The sequence below is a fragment of the Bombina bombina genome, chromosome 4 (assembly GCF_027579735.1).
Source record: "Bombina bombina isolate aBomBom1 chromosome 4, aBomBom1.pri, whole genome shotgun sequence".
NCBI classification, from domain to species: Eukaryota; Metazoa; Chordata; class Amphibia; order Anura; family Bombinatoridae; genus Bombina; species Bombina bombina.
In genome coordinates this window covers 106,145,590-106,166,044 of record NC_069502.1, presented here as the reverse complement: position 1 = coordinate 106,166,044, position 20,455 = coordinate 106,145,590, and the positions used below count along the sequence as shown (strand labels likewise).

Sequence of the window (20,455 nt, the reverse complement as noted above, 5' to 3'; positions counted from 1 at the left end):
ATACCAAAAGTTATTCGCATTTAACAATTTTTTTACAATCCTAAAACATTTAATGTGAGCAGCTTAATGTAAAAAGAGCTTAATGTACCAAAATTCACCAAAACTTCAATCAATTGCCTTGAAACTTGGCACAAACTCAGTTTTTCCCTTTCCAAACCTATCCTAGAAGTTTCATGGATTTTGGTGTCCCACAAGGCAAATGAGTGACATTAAGCTTGCTTTTTGGGGAGCTTAATGTGGCTTAACGTACAAAATTTAACTTAGATGTTAACCAATTTCCCCCAAACATCCCACAATACATTAATTAATCTATCTATTCAAACATATTCTAAAATTTTCAGGACATTTGATAAAACATACCAAAAGTTATTTACATTTAACAGTTTTTTTACAATCGTAAAACATATGGGGGCTTATTTATCAAAGCGTCAATCTCGGTGCGTTCTCAGGCGTCAATATGCTCACCAGACATTGCTGCCGTGGATCCACATACAATGCTCTTATTTATAAAAAAAAAACGTCAAAAACACATGCGTCAAGTATGGTGCGTTGAGCATCGGACTGTTGTTAACTAACAGTCATCGATGTTGCAGTTATTCAGGTTTTTCCTGAGAGAAGAGCTCAACCTGAGAACGAACAATAGCATAATAGCTTGTTCTATGGCTAGTTACCACCCAAGAAGCAGCCTCTTTTTGCCCAACATGTGCCTTTCACAGAGAAGAACTTTCCTGAAGCATATCAGTCTGATCCTGACTTCACAGTACAGCCCAGCCCCGAAATACCAAGCAATCCCTCTCTCAACAAGAGATACAGCAAAACCCCAGACATACGTTTCGGCCTATTGTGGGCCTCGTCAGTGAGGTGCAGACATATCCCTCTAGGCACACTGAGCAACGGGTCCATGTCTGGATTCCTGCATCACACATAGGGAGACTTCCCTAAGTGTCATAATTTGCATATATATATATATATATATATATATATATATATATATATATATATATATATATATCTGTGTGAGTGTGTGTGTTATGTCAGAAATCTTTTGCAAACATATTTACATGTCCCTAAATTCCTTTTTTTGTTCTAAACAATGTTGTCTTTCATGTCTCTGTGTTTATTTATACCAATATATGTATATAGTGTAAATGTATTATTATTCTGAGCAGGAATAATTGTGAATATAACATGTCATCAGGGTATCATATGTATTTATTTACAATCAATGGATATTTTAAGAGCTGGGCCAGTTTTCTCTCTGTACCTGTGTAACCCCTCTGGATTGCAATCTAGTTTTAAAAACCACCCCTACACAGGTGTTATAAAATCGTCTGGCATATAAGATGACATTTCTTAATGAAAATGAAATTCAAGAGAAGGAAGAAATACACTAAAAATAGCATGACAGTAAAGAGGTGATTTTAATTTCTGCTGTATATGAATCATGACAGTTTAATGTTAGGTGGGCTATCCCTTTGAGCTATCAGTTTAAGATTATATTGAATCAAACATCATTCAAATTTTTAAAATCATTGTCTAAAATATTACATTGTGGGGCCTAGTTATCAAGCCGTCAACCTCAAATACGCTGGAATTCCGCAGCGTATTTGTGGCGAGGCTGATTCGCCTTAGTTATCAAAGGCTCCAGACCGGCAAAAGTAGAATTTTGTGACGTAAGCTTCGATCCGCCGGACTCAGTCCAACACAGATCGATTCTTACGTCACTCCAGATGTTCCGCACACAAGTGCGGCACATTCTCACTACTTTTGCTAGTTATCAAAAAACTAGCAGGTACACTCGGCACTTTTACGGCCCAGCGTACCTGGTTTTCAAACCGCCACCCCTGGAGGCGGCGGATCCCATAGGAATCAATGGGAGTCTGACCATAGCGAAAGTACAAGTTCGCTGCTGACAGACATCCCATTCATTCCTATGGGAGCTGTCAACACCTAACACCCTAACATGTACCCCGAGTCTAAACACCACTAATCTGTCCCCCCTACACCGCCGCAACTAAATAAAGTTATTACCCCCTAAACCGCCGCTCCCGGAGACCACCGCAAGCTACTCTATACCTATTAACCCCTAAACCGCCGCTCCCGGAGCCCACCGCAAGCTACTCTATACATATTAACCCCTAAACCGCCGCTCCCAGAGCCCACCGCAACTATAATAAATGTATTAACCCCTAAACCGCCCCTCCCTGAACCCGCCGCAACCTATATCAAATGTATTAACCCCTATCCTGCCCCCCCTATACCGTCGCCACCTATAATAAAATTATTAACCCCTATACTGCTGATCCCGCACCTCGCCGCAACTAAATAAATAGTTTAACCCCTAAACAGCCGCTCCCTGAACCCGCCGCAACCTATATTAAATTTATTAACCCCTATCCTGCCCCCCCTACACCGTCGCCACCTATAATACATTTATTAACCCCTATCCTGCCCCCCACTACACCGCCGCCACTGTAATAAAATTATTAACCCCTAAACCTAAGTCTAACACTAACCCTAACACCCCCCTAACTTAAATATTAATTAAATAAATCTAAATCATATTTCTATTATTAACTAAATTAATCCTATTTTAAACTAAATACTTACCTTTAAAATAAACCCTAATATAGCTACAATATAAATAATAATTATATTCTAGCTATCTTAGGATTTTTTTTTATTTTACAGGCAACTTTCAATTTATTTTAACTAGGTACAATAGCTATTAAATAGTTATTAACTATTTAATAGCTTACCTAGCTAAAATAAAGAGAAATGTACCTGTAAAATAAATCCTAACCTAAGTTATAATTACACCTAACACTACACTATACTTTAATAAATTATTCATATTTAAAACTAAATAATTACCTGTAAAATAAACCCTAAGATAGCTACAATGTAATTAATAATTACATTGTAGCTATTGTAGGATTTATATTTATTTTACAGGTAACTTTGTATTTATTTTAGCTAGTTAGAATAGTTATTAAATAGTTATTAACTATTTAATAACTACCTAGCTAAAAGAAATACAAAATTACCTGTAAAATAAATCCAAACCTAAGTTACAATTAAACCTAATACTACACTATCATTAAATTAATTAAATAAACTACCTACAAATAACTACAATTAAATACAATTACATAAACTAACTAAAGTACAAAAAATAAAAAAAGCTAAGTTACAAAAAATAAAAAAATAAGTTACAAACATTTTAAAAATATTACAACAATTTTAAGCTACTTACACCTAATCTAAGCCCCCTAATAAAATAACAAACCCCCCCAAAATAAAAAAATGCCCTACCCTATTCTAAATTAAATAAAGTTCAAAGCTCTTTTACCTTACCAGCCCTTAAAAGGGCCATTTGTGGGGGCATGCCCCAAAAAGTTCAGCTCTTTTGCCTGTAAAAGAAAAATACAACCCCCCCCCAACATTAAAACCCACCACCCACATACCCCTAATCTAACCCAAACCCCCCTTACAAAAACCTAACACTAATCCCCTGAAGATCATCCTACCTTGAGTCGTCTTCACTCAGCCGAGCAGCGATGGAACCGAAGTGGACATCCGGAGCGGAAGAAGTTAATCCTCCAAGCGGCGCTGAAGAAATCTTCCATCCGATGAAGTCATCATCCAGGCAGCGCTGAAGAAGTCTTCAATCCGGGCGATGTCATCTACCAAGAGGCGCTGAAGAGGTCTTCTATCCGGGCGATGTCATCTTCCAAGCCGGGTCTTCAATCTTCATCCCGCCGACGCGGAACATCCTCCTTTCCCGACGAACTACCGACGAATGAAGGCTCCTTTAAGGGACGTCATCCAAGATGGCGTCCCTTCAATTCCGATTGGCTGATAGGATTCTATCAGCCAATCGGAATTAAGGTAGGAAAAACCTGATTGGCTGATGGAATCAGCCAATCAGATTCAAGTTCAATCCGATTGGCTGATCCAATCAGCCAATCAGATTGAGCTCGCATTCTATTGGCTGATCGGAACAGCCAATAGAATGCGAGCTCAATCTGATTGGCTGATTGGATCAGCCAATCGGATTGAACTTGAATCTGATTGGCTGATTCCATCAGCCAATCAGATTTTTCCTACCTTAATTCCGATTGGCTGATAGAATCCTATCAGCCAATCGGAATTGAAGGGACGCCATCTTGGATGACGTCCCTTAAAGGAGCCTTCATTCGTCGGTAGTTCGTCGGGAAAGGAGGATGTTCCGCGTCGGCGGGATGAAGATTGAAGACCCGGCTTGGAAGATGACATCGCCCGGATAGAAGACCTCTTCAGCGCCTCTTGGAAGATGACATCTCCCGGATCGAAGACTTCTTCAGCGCCGCCTGGATGATGACTTCATCGGATGGAAGATTTCTTCAGCGCCGCTTGGAGGATTAACTTCTTCCGCTCCGGATGTCCACTTCGGTTCCATCGCTGCTCGGCTGAGTGAAGACGACTCAAGGTAGGATGATCTTCAGGGGATTAGTGTTAGGTTTTTGTAAGGGGGGTTTGGGTTAGATTAGGGGTATGTGGGTGGTGGGTTTTAATGTTGGGGGGGGGGGGTTGTATTTTTCTTTTACAGGCAAAAGAGCTGAACTTTTTGGGGCATGCCCCCACAAATGGCCCTTTTAAGGGCTGGTAAGGTAAAAGAGCTTTGAACTTTATTTAATTTAGAATAGGGTAGGGCATTTTTTTATTTTGGTTTTTTTTTTATTTTATTAGGGGGCTTAGATTAGGTGTAAGTAGCTTAAAATTGTTGTAATATGTTTTTAAATGTTTGTAACTTTTTTTTTTTTTTGTAACTTTACTTCTGTAATTGTAGTTATTTGTAGGTAGTTTAATTAATTAATTTAATGATAGTGTAGTGTTAGGTTTAATTGTAACTTAGGTTAGGATTTATTTTACAGGTAATTTTGTATTTCTTTTAGCTAGGTAGTTATTAAATAGTTAATAACTATTTAATAACTATTCTAACTAGCTAAAATAAATACAAAGTTACCTGTAAAATAAATATAAATCCTAAAATAGCTACAATGTAATTATGAATTACATTGTAGCTATCTTAGGGTTTATTTTACAGGTAAGTATTTAGTTTTAAATAGGAATAATTTATTAAAGTATAGTGTAGTGTTAGGTGTAATTGTAACTTAGGTTAGGATTTATTTTACAGGTAAATTTCTCTTTATTTTAGCTAGGTAGCTATTAAATAGTTAATAACTATTTAATAGCTATTGTACCTAGTTAAAATAAATTGAAAGGTACCTGTAAAATAAAAATAAATCCTAAGATAGCTTGAATATAATTATTATTTATATTGTAGCTATATTAGGGTTTATTTTATAGGTAAGTATTAAGTTTTAAATAGGATTAACTTAGTTAATAATATAAATATGATTTAGATTTATTTAATTAATATTTAAGTTAGGGGGGTGTTAGGGTTAGTGTTAGACTTAGGTTTAGGGGTTAATAAATTTATTACAGTGGCGGCGGTGTAGTGGGGGGCAGGATAGGGGTTAATAAATTTATTATAGGTGGCGACGGTGTAGGGGGGGCAGGATAGGGGTTAATAAATTTAATATAGGTTGCGGCGGGTTCAGGGAGCGGCGGTTTAGGGGTTAAACTATTTATTTATTTGCGGCGAGGTGCGGGATCAGCAGGATAGGGGTTAATAACTTTATTACAGAGGGCGGCGGTATAGGGGGGGCAGGATAGGGGTTACTAGGTATAATGTAGGTGGCAGCGGTGTCCGGGAGCGGCGGTTTAGGGGTTAATACATTTATAAGACTTGCGGCGGGGTCTAGGAGCGGCGGTTTAGGGGTTACTAACTTTATTTAGTTGCGGGGGGCTCCGGGGGCGCCGGTATAGGGGGTAGAACAGTGCAGTTTAGTGTGGGTGCTTAGTGACAGGCTAGCAAGAAAGCTGTCAAACAGCCGAAGAGCAGCGAGATCGGATGAGTGATAACTCTCACAGTCCGCTGCTCATCGCCCCGCGGCTTTTTGACTGCTTTTTTTGATAACTTAGGCGTATTTTTTCAGGTCCGCGGCGGCGAAGGTAGGCGAGCTTAGGCGGGCGTATTGGGCCGGCGAAGTCAGAAAAGTTGACGGCTTGATAACTACCCCCCTGTGTGTCCTAATGTCAGCATCAATGTTTATCTTTAATACTAATTACACATATACATACTTTCAAAGTATAATACACAATGTAACAGATAGCACTTACAAGTTCTGATGGGTGATCAATGACACAAGTATCGAGCAATTTTATTCGTTAGTGATACTATACAATGTATATTTAAATTTGATTAGCTGATGTCATAAATCATGTGATTATGCATATCCCTATCAAAAGTGGTGGAAAAAAAATGTGTGGGTTGTCTAGGAGTATTGCGTCATATTTGGTGCGAAAAGTGTTGCATCAAATTTGGTGCGAAGTGGTGAGTGGGACTTGTATTACATGCCTTAAACATGGTGTATATAGATTTATCCAAAAAAACAAAAAAAATAAAAAAGGAAGTTAGCTATATTATGTTATGTATTTATTTAATTTTTATCTCTATATCTACTAGTGCACCAAGTTTGGAGCAATAATATTGTCCTCTTGCTTTGTAATAATAGACAAAGATGTAACATAATCCATAAGTAGTAATGTATTTCATTTTTATCCCTATATCTACTAGTGCATCAAAATTGAAGCATTACTTTGCACCAAATTTGGAGCAATAATATTGTTTGATTTAGAAAGAGTATAAAATTTTAATAAAGTTTATAATTTACTTTTATTATCTAATATGCTTTATCGTCTTGCAGCATCGAACATAACCTTCCTGTGTTTTCAGACTCCAATTGATTTCTATGGCATCCGCGGCCTCAAGGGTAGCGGTTTGAACGATCGGTATGCTGCGCTGGAATAGACGCAAGTGTACCTGTTAAATGTTTGGTAAATTGGAAAAAGGGTCATATAGTCATATAGAGTCGAATGTATATTCGAAACATCTGGGATGATGCAAGCATCGATCTGCGTCAGATTGAGATCGAGGGAGGGTATATTATGTCACACATTTCAACATTTGACGATCTTGACACTTTGATAATTACAGCAGATTCCATTTGCATCAGATATGACGTGAGATTCTAGCAGATTCCATCGTATTATCAGTTGAAGCTTTGATAAATTGGCCCCTAAATGTTTTAGGATTGTAAAAAAATGGTTTAATGTAAATAACTTTTGGTATATTTTATCAAATGTCCTAAATTTTTCAGAATATATTTGAATAGATAGATTAATGTATTGTGAGCAGTTTGGGGGAAATTGGTTAACATCTAAGTTCAATTTTGTAAATTAAGCCACATTAAGCTCCCCAAAAAAACAAGCTTAATATCACTTATTTGCCTTGTGGAAAAACAAAATCCATGAAACTTCTTGGATAGGTTTTGAAAGTGAAAAACTGAGTTTGTGCCAAGTTTCAAGGCAATTGATTGATGTTTAGGCAAATTTTGGTACATTAAGCTCTTTTTTGCGTTAAGCCATTCACATGAAGGGGCCTATTTATTATGTGTCTGTCTGACATGATCCGATCAGCGGATCATGTGCGACAGACATCGCTTAATGCGGAGAGCAATACGCTCTCCACATTCAGCATTGCACCAGGGGGCTGTCAATCAACCTGATCGTATTCGATTGGGTTGAAATGCGGCGATGTCTGTCCGCTTCCTCAGAGCAGGCGGACAGGTTATGGAGCAGGGGTATTTAGACCGCTGCTTCATAACTGGTGTTTCTGGCAAGCCTAAAGGCTCGACAGAAACATGGGCCCTCAAGCTCCATACGGAGGTTAATAAATGGACCCCAAAATGTTTTAGGATTGTTAAAAACATATTTAAATGTGAATAACTTTTGTTATGTTTTATCAAATGTCCTTACATTTTCAGAATATGTTTAAACAGATAGATTAATGTATTATGGGAAGTTTGAGGGAAATTGGTTAACATCTAAGTTCAATTTTGTACGTTAAGCCACATTAAGCTCCCCAAAAAACAAGCTTAATGTCACTCATTTCCCTTGTGGGAAACCAAAATCCATGAAACTTCTAGGATAGGTTTGGAAAATGACAAACTGAGTTTGTGCCAAGTTTCAAGGCAATTGATTGAAGTTTTGGTGAATTTTGGTACATTAAGCTCTTTTTACATTAAACTGCTCACATTAAATATTTTAGGATTGTAAAAAAATTATTAAATGTGAATAACCTTTGGTATGTTTTATCAAATTTCCTGAAATTTTCAGAATATGTTTGAATAGATAGATTAATGTATTGTGGGAAGTTTGGGGGAAATTGGTTAAGATCTGAGTTCAATTTTGTACGTTAAGCCACATTAAGCTCCCCAAAAAACAAGCTTAATGTCACTCATTTGCCTTGTGGGACACCAAATACCATGAAACTTCTAGGATAAGCTTGGATAGTGGAAATCTTGGGTTGTGCAAAATTATGCAGCAATTGATTAACATTTGGCCACTTTTTTACTCATTAAGCCACATTAAGCTACCCAAAAAACAAGCTTAATGTCACTCATTTGCCTTGTGGGACACCAAAATCCATGAAACTTCTAGGATACGTTTGAAAAGTGAAAAACTGATTTTGTGCCAAGTTTCAAGGCAATTGATTGAAGTTTTGGTGAATTTTGGTACATTAAGCTCTTTTTACATTAAGCTGCTCACATTAAATGTTTTAGGATTGTAAAAAAATTGTTAAATAGATTTTTATGTTTTATCAAATTTCCTGAAATTTTCAGAATATGTTTGAATAGATAGATTAATGTATTGTGAGAAGTTTGGGGGAAATTGGTTAAGATCTAAGTTCAATTTTGTACGTTAAGCCACATTAAGCTCCCCAAAAAACAAGCTTAATGTCACTCATTTGCCTTGTGGGAAACCAAATACCATGAAACTTCTAGGATAGGTTTGGAAAGTGACAAACTGAGTTTGTGCCAAGTTTCAAGGCAATTGATCGATGTTTAGGTGAATTTTGGTACATTAAGCAATTTTTACATTAAGCTGCTTACATTAAATGTTTTAGGATTGTAAAAAAATAGTTAAATGTGAATAACTTTTGGTATGTTTTATCAAATGTTCTGACATTTTCAGAATATGTTTGAATAGATAGATTAATGTATTGTGGTAAGTTTGGTGGAAATTTGTTAACATCTAAGTTCAATTTTGTACGTTAAGCCACATTAAGCACCCCAAAAAACAAGCTTAATGTCAATCATTTCCCTTGTGGAATTCCAAAATCCATGAAACTTCTAGGATAGGCTTGGATAGTGAAAATCTTGGGTTGTGCAAAATTATGCAGCAATTGATTAACATTTGGCCACTTTTTTACTCATTAAGCCACATTAAGCTCCCCAAAAAACAAGCTTAATGGCACTCATTTGCCTTGTGGGACACCAAAATCCATGAAACTTCTAGGATAGGTTCGGAAAGTGAAAAACTGAGTTTGTGCCAAGTTTCAAGGCAATTGGTTGAAGTTTTGGTGAATTTTGGTACATTAAGCTCTTTTTACATTAAGCTGCTCACATTAAATGTTTTAGGATTGTAAAAAAATTGTTAAATGCGAATAACTTTTGGTATGTTTTATCAAATTTCCTGAAATTTTCAGAATATGTTTGAATAGATAGATTAATATATTGTGAGAAGTTTGTGGGAAATTGGTTAAGATCTAAGTTCAATTTTGTACGTTAAGCCACATAAACTCCCCAAAAAACAAGCTTAATGTCACTCATTTGCCTTGTGGGAAACCAAATACCATGAAACTTCTAGGATAGGTTTGGAAAGTGACAAACTGAGTTTGTGCCATGTTTCAAGGCAATTGATCGATGTTTAGGTGAATTTTGGTACATTAAGCTATTTTTACATTAAGCTGCTTACATTAAATGTTTTAGGATTGTAAAAAAATAGTTAAATGTGAATAACTTTTGGTATGTTTTATCAAATGTTCTGACATTTTCAGAATATGTTTGAATCGATAGATTAATGTATTGTGGTAAGTTTGGTGGAAATTGGTTAACATCTAAGTTCAATTTTGTACGTTAAGCCACATTAAGCTCCCCAAAAAACAAGCTTAATGTCACTCATTTCCCTTGTGGAATACCAAAATCCATGAAACTTCTAGGATAGGCTTGGAGAGTGAAAATCTTGGGTTATGCAAAATTATGCAGCAATTGATTAACATTTGGCCACTTTTGTACTCATTAAGCCACATTAAGCTCCCCAAAAAACAAGCTTAATGTCACTCAATTGCCTTGTGGGACACCAAAATCCATGAAACTTCTAGGATAGGTTCGGAAAGTGAAAAACTGAGTTTGTGCCAAGTTTCAAGGCAATTGGTTGAAGTTTTGGTGAATTTTGGTACATTAAGCTCTTTTTACATTAAGCTGCTCACATTAAATGTTTTAGGATTGTAAAAAAATTGTTAAATGCGAATAACTTTTGGTATGTTTTATCAAATTTCCTGAAATTTTCAGAATATGTTTGAATAGATAGATTAATATATTGTGAGAAGTTTGTGCGAAATTGGTTAAGATCTAAGTTCAATTTTGTACATTAAGCCATATTAAGCTCCCCAAAAAACAAGCTTAATGTCACTCATTTGCCTTGTGGGAAACCAAATACCATGAAACTTCTAGAATAGGTTTGGAAAGTGACAAACTGAGTTTGTGCCAAGTTTCAAGGCAATTGATCGATGTTTAGGTGAATTTTGGTACATTAAGCTCTTTTTACATTAAGCTGCTCACATTTGCAGGCCCATTTATCAAAGGGCTTGCGGACCTGATCAGACACTGCGGATCAGGTTCGCAAGACCTCGCTAAATGCGGAAAGCAATACGCTCTCCGCATTTAACATTGCACCAGCAGCTCACAAGAGCTGCTGGTGCAACGCCGCCCCCTGCTGACTCGCGGCCAATCGGCCGCCAGCAGGCAGCTGTCAATCAACCCGATCGTATTCGATCGGGTTGATGTCCGGCGATTCCTGTCCGCCTGTTCAGAGCAGGCGGACAGGGTTATGGAGCAGCGGTCTTTAGACCGCTGCTTCATAAGTTGTGTTTCTGGCGAGTCTGAAGACTCGCCAGAAACACGGCCCTTCAAGCTCCGTACGGAGCTTGATAAATGGGCCTGTAAATGTTTTAGGATTGTAAAAAAATAGTTAAATGTGAATAACTTTTGGTATGTTTTATCAAATGTTCTGAAATTTTCAGAATATGTTTGAATCCATAGATTAATGTATTGTGGTAAGTTTGGTGGAAATTGGTTAACATCTAAGTTCAATTTTGTACGTTAAGCCACATTAAGCTCCCCAAAAAACAAGCTTAATGTCACTCATTTGCCTTGTGGAATTCCAAAATTCATGAAACTTCTAGGATAGGCTTGGATAGTGGAAATCTTGGGTTGTGCAAAATTATGCAGCAATTGATTAACATTTGGCCACTTTTTTACTCATTAAGCTACATTAAGCCATTTTCACATGTTTTAGGATGTCCCTAAAAAAACCCAGCACTAGGCTGTTTGGGGGCTTTAAAGTTGGTGGGAGTGGGCTATTAGAAAAAAAAAAAAAAACGGAACTGAAAAGTGCCTTTACATTGTGGTCTATGGGAACTGTGTGCTCTCATCTACTGCAATGTAAATATATATTAATATATACATATATATACATAAACATATTAACACATAAATATATAAGTATACATATATATATATATATATATATATATATATATATATATATATATATATATATACAGTGGATATAAAAAGTCTACACACCCCTGTTAAAATGTCAGGTGTCTGTGATGTAAAAAAAATGAGACAAAGATAAATCATTTCAGAACTTTTTCCACCTTTAATGTGACCTATAAACTGTACAAATCAATTGAAAACAAATTGAAATCTTTTAGGTAAAGGGAAATAAAAATAAAAAAATAAAATAATATGGTTGCATAAGTGTGAACACCCTTTCATAACTGGGGATGTAGCTGTGTTCAGAATTAAGCAATCACATTCAAAATCATGTTAAATAGGAGTCAGTACACACCTGTCATCCTTTAAAGTGCCTCTGATTAACCCAAAATAAAGTTCAGCTGTTCTAGTAGGTCTTCCCCGACATTTTGTTAGTCACATCCTACAGCAAAAGCCATGGTCCGCAGAGAGCTTCTAAAGCATCAGAGGGATCTCATTGTTAAAAGGTATCAGTCAGGAGAAGGTTACAAAAGAATTTCCAAGGCATTAGATATACCATGGAACACAGTGAAGACAGTCATCATCAAGTGAAGAAAATATGGTGCAACAGTGACATTACCAAGAACTGGATGTCCCTTCAAAATTGATGAAAAGACAAGAAGAAAACTGGTCTGGGAGGCTGCCAAGAGGCCTACAGCAACATTAAAGGAGCTGCAGGAATATCTGGCAAGTACTGGCTGTGTGGTACATGTGACAACAATCGCACGTATTCTTCATATGTCTGGGCTATGGGGTAGAGTGGCAAGACGGAAGCCTTTTCTTACAAAAAAAAACATCCAAGCCCAGCTAAATTTTGCAAAAACACATCTGAAGTTTCCCAAAAGCATGTTGCAAAAGGTGTTCTGGTCTGATGAAACCAAAGTTGAACTTTTTGGCCATAATTCCAAAAGATATGTTTGCCGCAAAAACAACACTGCATATCACCAAAAGAACACCATACCCACAGTGAAGCATGGTGGTGTCAGCATCATGCTTTGGGGCTGTTTTTCTTCAGCTAGAACTGGGGCCTTAGTCAAGGTAGAGGCAATAATGAACAGTTCCAAATACCAGACAATATTGGCACAAAACCTTCAGGCTTCTGCTAGAAAGCTGAACATGAAGAGGAACTTCATCTTTCAGCATGACAACGACCCAAAGCATACATCCAAATCAACAAAGGAATGGCTTCACCAGAAGAAGATTAAAGTTTTGGGATGGCCCAGCCAGAGCCCAGACCTGAGTCCAATTCAAAATCTGTGGGGTGATCGGAAGAGGGCTGTGCAGAGGAGATGCCCTCGCATTCTGACAGATTTAGAGTGTTTTTGCAAAGAAGAGTGGGTAATTATTGGCAAGTCAAGATGTACCATGCTGAAAAACACATTAACAAAAAAGACTGAGTGCTGTAATAAAATCAAAAGGTGCTTCAATAAAGTATTAGTTTAAGGGTGTTCACACTTATGCAACCATATTATTTTATTTTTTTATTTTTATTTCCCTTTACCTAAAAGATTTCAGTTTGTTTTTCAATTGAGTTGTACAGTTTATAGGTCACATTAAAGGTGGAAAAAGTTCTGAAATGATTTATCTTTGTCTCATTTTTTACATCACAAAAACATGACATTTTAACAGGGATGTGTAGACTTTTTATATCCACTGTATATATTTTTAATTCTTTATTTATATGAAGAACATGTCATACATAACAGTCATCAAACAAGCTTTCAAAGATTGCAATAAAATGACAATTAGGTTAACATTGCAGATGCTGACAAATGTCTTACAGTCTCAATTTCAGTCTAGTCTCTGGATGTGGTTTCAATGTTAAAGTTACATATGCATGTCCTCAGATTTTTAATTTTAGTATAAACAAAACAAAAAAAATATTTCAGAGCCTTAGCTCAACAGTTGAGGTCGTCCCCCCTCCTACTTATCACAGTTTATGTATCTTTGGTGTTATGTAGGCCATTTCAAGAATCTTGGTGTACGATTCACTGATATTTGCAGATTGAGTAGCCTCACGTGTCTTTACTATACTTTGTTGTATCAGTGTGGGTGGTATATCTGTTTCCAGGATATGTGACCATTTCTCACAGATGTTTTGCAGCGTTTGCATGTTGTCGATGGCTGTCAGTGATTTGTAGGTTAACAAAATTGACTTATAACCTTGTGCATATATGTTCAACAAATGGTGAAGTCTGCTGTCTTTTGTTGGTAGTTTTTTGGAATTCTGCAATTGAATCACATACGCCTAGATTTAGAGTTCTGCGTTAGCCGTCCAAACCAGCGTTAGGGGGTCCGCCCGCTGGTATTAGAGTCAGTCAGGAAAGGGTCATCCTATCCGTCAAGAAGAGGACATCCGGACCAGTAGACATCTTCATCCAGGCGGCATCTTCTATCTTCTTAAATCCGGCGTGGAGCGGGACCATCTTGAAGCAGCCGACCCGGATCCATCCTCTTCTTCCGGCGACTCCCAACGAATGAAGGTTCCTTTAAGTGACGTCATCCAAGATGGCGTCCCTCGAATTCCGATTGGCTGATAGGATTCTATCAGCCAATAGGAATTAAGCTAGGAAAAATCTGATTGGCTGATTGAATCAGCCAGTCAGATTCAAGTTCAATCGTATTGGCTGATTGGATCAGCCAATCAGATTGAGCTCGCATTCTATTGGCTGATCAGAACAGGTCCGGTCGGCAGATTAGGGGTTAATAAGTGTAGGTAGGTAGCGGCGACATTGGGGGGGCAGATTAGGGGTTAATAAATATAATATAGGGGTCGGCGATGTTAGGGGCAGCAGATTAGGGGTACATAGGGATAATGTAGGTTGCGGCGGTGTACGGAGCGGCAGATTAGGGGTTAAAAATAATATGCAGGGGTCAGCAATAGCAGGGGCGGCAGATTAGGGGTTAATAAGTGTAAGGTTAGGGGTGTTTAGACTCGGGGTACATGTTAGAGTGTTAGGTGCAGACTTAGGAAGTGTTTCCCCATAGGAAACAATGGGGCTGCGTTAGGAGCTGAACGCTGCTTTTTTGCAGGTGTTAGGTTTTTTTCCAGCTCAAACTGCCCCATTGTTTCCTATGGGGGAATCATGCACAAGCACGTTTTTGAAGCTGGCCGCGTCCGTAAGCACCGCTGGTATTGAGAGTTGCAGTGGCGTTAAATATGCCTGTACGCTCCTTTTTTGGAGCCTAACGCAGCCCTTCAGAGAACTCTCAATACCAGTGTTGTTTAAAAGGTGCGGGGGAAAAAAGACACGTGTAGCTAACGCACCCCTTCTAACGCAAAACTCTAAATCTAGGTGATAGTGTTTTACCTGTAGGTATACGTAGTGGTGGCTGTGTGGTATGTTATAGGATGTTTGTAGCTGTGAAAACGTGTGTATAGTCTGTTCATTTCCCTCTATTATTTTAGAAACCGTGTCTATCATAATTTTCCCCCAAGCCCTGAACACTGAGGTAGTGAAACCGGGGATGAAGTCAGAATTACCTTGGAGTGGGAGAAACCTAGTGACCTTGTGTTGCGCTTGCATTTTATGACAGATTCTCCTCCAGGTATGTACTGGTTGTTGAAGCAACGGGTAATTAACTAAGTATTTGTCAACTTTGGCAGCGGTCATATGCGGTAACATTGCAAGAGCCCAGGGGTCTACCGCTTGTTGTTCTAACTCTGGTATGGTGAAATTCTCTTGACCTGTCAGCCAATCTAATGCATACTTTGCCTGAGCCGTCCAGCTATATAACTCTACGTTTGGGACAGCCATCCCCCCTGCCTACACTGAGCTAGTCATTCTGGTGCATTTAATCCTATGTTTCTTTATCACCCATATAAAGGAGAACATGAGCAATTTCCAGATATTACCATCTGTTTTACTTAGCACCAAGTGAAACATTTGGAGCAGATATAGAAGCTTGGGGAATAGGATCATTTTTACTAAACTTATTCTACCTGTCATTGTAATAGGGAGTTTTGTCCAATGTGAGATTAAGTCCCATGCTTCTTTCTTTAATGGTAAATAGTTTGCCTCATACCACGCTTTGGGGTCTACATTAAGCTTTATACCTAAGTATTTGAAGTTGCCCATCACTACTTTGAAGTCATAATTTAAATTTGGCGCGGTAGGTTGCAATTTTAACCAGACTCTGTTTTGTCAGTATTAATTTTATATCCTTAAATTTGTCCATACTTAAATATTATATCCATTACTTTGGGGATGTTAATTTCAGGGTCTTGAGATACAGTACCATATCATCTGCAAAGAGGGATAGATGCAAATATTTTTCCCCAGTGTTAGACCTTCTGTTTCCTCTGTAATCTTAACCATCAAAGGTTCCAAGGCAAGATTGAATAGGAGGGGGGAAAGTGGGCATCCCTGCCTCGTGCCCCCTTCAAGGGTGAAGGGTTGGGCTGGGGTGCCATTTACTAGTATTGCAGCCTATGGTGAGGTATATAGTGCCTGAATTGTTTGTGTAAAATGTCCTTTTATCCTAAATGTTTCAAGGGTGGAAAAGAGATGGCCCCAGAGTACCTTATCAAAGGTCTTTTTCACATCTACTAAAAGAGCACATGCACTATGCGTGGTCTAATCTTCCTTAGAATCTCGTTGGATCAAATAGTGGGTCAGTAGGTAGTGTAGGGTTCTAATGTTTGTGACTGCAATTCTACCCTTGACAAATCCCGTCTAATCCTTGTGGACCAGACAGGGTAAGACTGTGGCAAGTCTGTCAGCGATAATTTTGGTAAATAATTTATATTCTGAATTCATGAGGGAAATAGGTCTATAGGATGCAGGATAAAGAGGGTCTCTGTCAGGTTTGGTGATCAAACTAATGTGGGCTTCTGTGAATCTTCATGAGAGTGTGACAGTACTATTCATTACTCTGTTGAATAGCACTGAGAGGGTCTCTGCAACTTCTGATTTAATTATTTTGTAAACTTCACTGGGTAGGCTGTCTGGTCCTGAGGTTTTTTTAAGTGGCAAATCTCCAATGTTTTTGGTTATCTCTGCTACAGATATGGGGGTATTGATGGCTTGTAATTGGTCATCTGTCAGTGTGGGTAATTTAAGGGTACTCCAAAATGCTGCTTTTTCTTTGTCATCGACCATTTGTCCCTTATATAGTTGTGTATAGTACTCCCTAAATACTTTTTGTATTGCACTATTTTCCATGTGGTGGGTGTCTATCATTTATGGATAGTATATTTTGTGTGCCCTTAGTCAATCTCATTAGCCTTGCTAATAATCGTCCAGTTTTGTTTCCATGTCTATAGTATCTTGCGTGTGTTGTTTGTAAATCTCTAGCTGCATATTGGGTTAATGTTGTGTCGCTGTTCATTTTTCTGTCTTTATAATATAAGTATATATTAATATACATATATTTTTAAAAATGCTGCGCCACATACCTCCTTCACTGCGTGAGGTTCTGATACCATGTATGATGGCATTAGAATGAGGCTTCCATAGGACCCAATGGAAGCGTGCTTTTGTGAGCATAATGCTTCCTAGCAATGTGAATGGGAGCTCGCGTTCGCATTGTGATTAACTTGTGATACCAGCGCACATTATCATGTGCTGGTATTACAAAGTGGAGCGCAACTTGTAATCTAGCCCTTAGTGTTTAAATGCCGCCGCATTACATAGAAACATAGAAATAATGTTTCTTAGAAGTATTTTTGCTTAAATATCTATAGAAAACTGAAATGCACACATGCAGATTTCAATTTTCATTTTTCCATCCCATTAATTTGTAAGTGTGCTACTGCTTCCTGCTAGCTTCTCTCTCTCCAGTAAAGTTTCCCTTTTCACCATCCTCCATTACTAGCTATGGTAGACATCTCGTAACTTGCAGGGAAAACCATTTCTAGAGAATCCCCTGAGGGCAGCAACTTTTAATGTTCTCATGATTTTTTTCATGTTTCATTAGGCAAATTTTGTATTATTGGTCTCTAAGTATGAGATTGAGAAATAGATATGTGCATGGCGAAAAAATTCAGTTCGGTTCGGTTCGGATCGATTCGGAATTTTTCGAATTTCGGTTCGGATAGATTCGAATTCGGAAAATTTTGAATCGATTCGGTTCGGATTCGTTTCGGATTCGAAGAAATTCGGCTGCATTCAGTTTGATTCGGTTCGGTTCGGAAATTCGGAATTTCGGTAAGTGTTAGGTGGGATTAGACTAGTATTATGTACAGTATATTATGTGTAACCCATAGCAGAGTGATATAACCTAATATACTGTACAATACTAGTGTAATCCATGGCCATCCGAATTTACCGAATAAATCCGAATTAATTCGGATTTATTCGGTAAATTCAGCAGTATTTTAATTTGGAAATTCGGTTCGATCCGAATCTCCGAATTTGCTGAATTTTCCGAATTTCCAAATCGATCCGAAACGAATTGCACATATCTATTGAGAAAGACTAATACGATGTAACAAATGGGAGGGGGCGGATAATATGGGTAAAGAATCTGTAGGTGGCTTATTGAATGTAATTTTTTCATTTTTCTGAGGTCTAAAACAGTAAATGTATAATAAAGAACTAGTTAGAAACCTGATTGCCATCAGTGTAAATAAATTAACAATCCACAGAACAAATTAAAGAAACAAATTATCTCAAGAATGCTTATTCTAATTAGAATTTGATTGTTGCATTTGGCAATAATAACATTATTTAAGTGAATCTTCCTATTTTATCCGGATCATATTTGCCAGTTAAGCATTTGGAACTAACAAACCTTCTGACATTATGACAGCCCTATCACAGTATAGAATCAAATTCAAAGCAATAACTTACTGTAATCATTGGATGGCCCAAAAGCTTTATATTGTCATTTACTATTTTCATAAGTCTGAGAAATACAGGATCCTCATAATCATATCGATGATCAAGTAATATAGATACAATTATGTTGGCAACAGCAGCATTCATGGTAACGGTGTTCTCAAATGGTTGTCCTATTAATGAAAGTAAACTTATGTAAATTACCAATTGCACACTGCTTTAGAGTATTTTACTGTTATTTATTTATTTATGAAACAAAATATATCAAGCATTACAATTTTATCTTGTTATAATATTGTTTAGAATGTTAAAAGGTTAACTTAAAAGTTTTTAGCAGGATATTGTCATGTGCAAAAAAATTCTTTCAAAGAATCTCGAATCTGGACTATTGTGTCTGATATTCTGTCATTAACTGAATGAATAAATGAACAAATACAAAATGATCGCACTCACACTAACTGTGCTCAAAGTTACATTTTACATTGCGCATGGATTAAAAGTAAAAAGTTAGCTTGAAAGATCAGGGGTACCAGTTTCAGAACTTCAGATGTTGTGACTGTGCTAACTTTTTCTTCCCATAGACTTTTATGGGACATGCTACAATTTTTTTTTAACAGTTATCGATTGAACGCTAACCCAACACCGCACTAGACCAACAGCGATAAACTTTAATGTATGTAAGAAATACTTTACATAGAAGAAAACATTATTTTTTTTAATTTTTTTTAAAAATAGTTATTTCTCTCTCTATATATATGATTTTTTTTTTTAAATATCTATAGACATGTAAAGATATATATTAGAGCCCTTTTAAGTCGAACACCTCGTCACATACCAACCATATCCCCTTCAACCCTTATAAAACTTTTTTGTATTAATATTAAATTGATATTTTTAAATAAATAAATATGTGTAATACTGTATTTAAATATGTTTTGTATGTGTTTTGAAAACTTTTTTTAACACTACTAAAAATTATTGGCTGTTTATGATATTATTAATTATCTCTTTATGTTGGTGTCTAATTATCTTCCAATGAAATCATTATTTTATTTCCAAGTGAGAATGTGATTATGGTGAACATTTTTGAACCCCTCACAATCTAAAAGTACACTCAGATTTTATCACAATACAATTGTTTAATCCAAAAGTCAAATTGTAACTGAAAAATGCCTATGTTTCCAAACAGATACACAAATGAGAGAATAGACTCTCTCATTTATTGTTCATAATTATTGCCAGAAACTATTTGAACAGAATGTCATTTGTTTGTAATTGTGAAACACCTACTTGTATTCAAACTCAATCATTTAAATGTCAAACATCTTATACAATGTATAAAGAAAACTATGAAAATGTACTGACCACTAAAAGATTCAATCTTCTGTATTAAGGAATCACTTTCTTCATTAACCTTTTCTTCTAGAGATTTCTTTCCCATGCCAAAATCTCGTAATGTTGAAAGAGTAAATCTCCTCATGACTTTCCAATTTTCCCCGTTTGCAAAAATAACACCTGAAATAAAATAAAAATATAATTCATTTGAATTGTGACTGATGACATTTGAAAATCAATGGCAGTGCTTTTTATGTGAGATATCCATACAAACTATACCTTATTCTATTTAGAAAATTAACTACAGATTGCAGAAATACCTATCTAAGCAAAATAAAAATAAACATATTAAATGAAAAAACAAAACAAACACATTTTTTGTAACAACTTTTTTTTTTTATTAAAAATACATATAATAATTTAAAGAGAAATAAAAAACTTTAAATGCTCCTTCCACGCTTAAAATACTATACCTCTATGAGAACACCACACATGAAGGATGTAGATGAGTGATTAATGAGGGGTGAGTTAATTCCTCCACCCATACTACACAGTTGTGACCAACAA

The 20,455-nt window shown here is 36.8% G+C and overlaps 1 protein-coding gene across 1 annotated transcript in view; it reads right to left on the bottom strand.

Annotated features, from left to right (window-relative positions):
* LOC128655958 (cytochrome P450 2C5-like) overlaps positions 1-20,455 on the bottom strand; it is a 127,527-nt gene that overhangs the window by 88,046 nt on the left and 19,026 nt on the right. Inside the window, exons 3-4 of the mRNA XM_053709566.1 lie at positions 19,919-20,068; positions 18,566-18,726 (exon numbers count right to left, since the gene is read on the bottom strand). Of these exons, the coding sequence (XP_053565541.1) occupies positions 18,566-18,726; positions 19,919-20,068 (311 nt within the window). The remainder of the gene's footprint in view (positions 1-18,565; positions 18,727-19,918; positions 20,069-20,455) is intronic.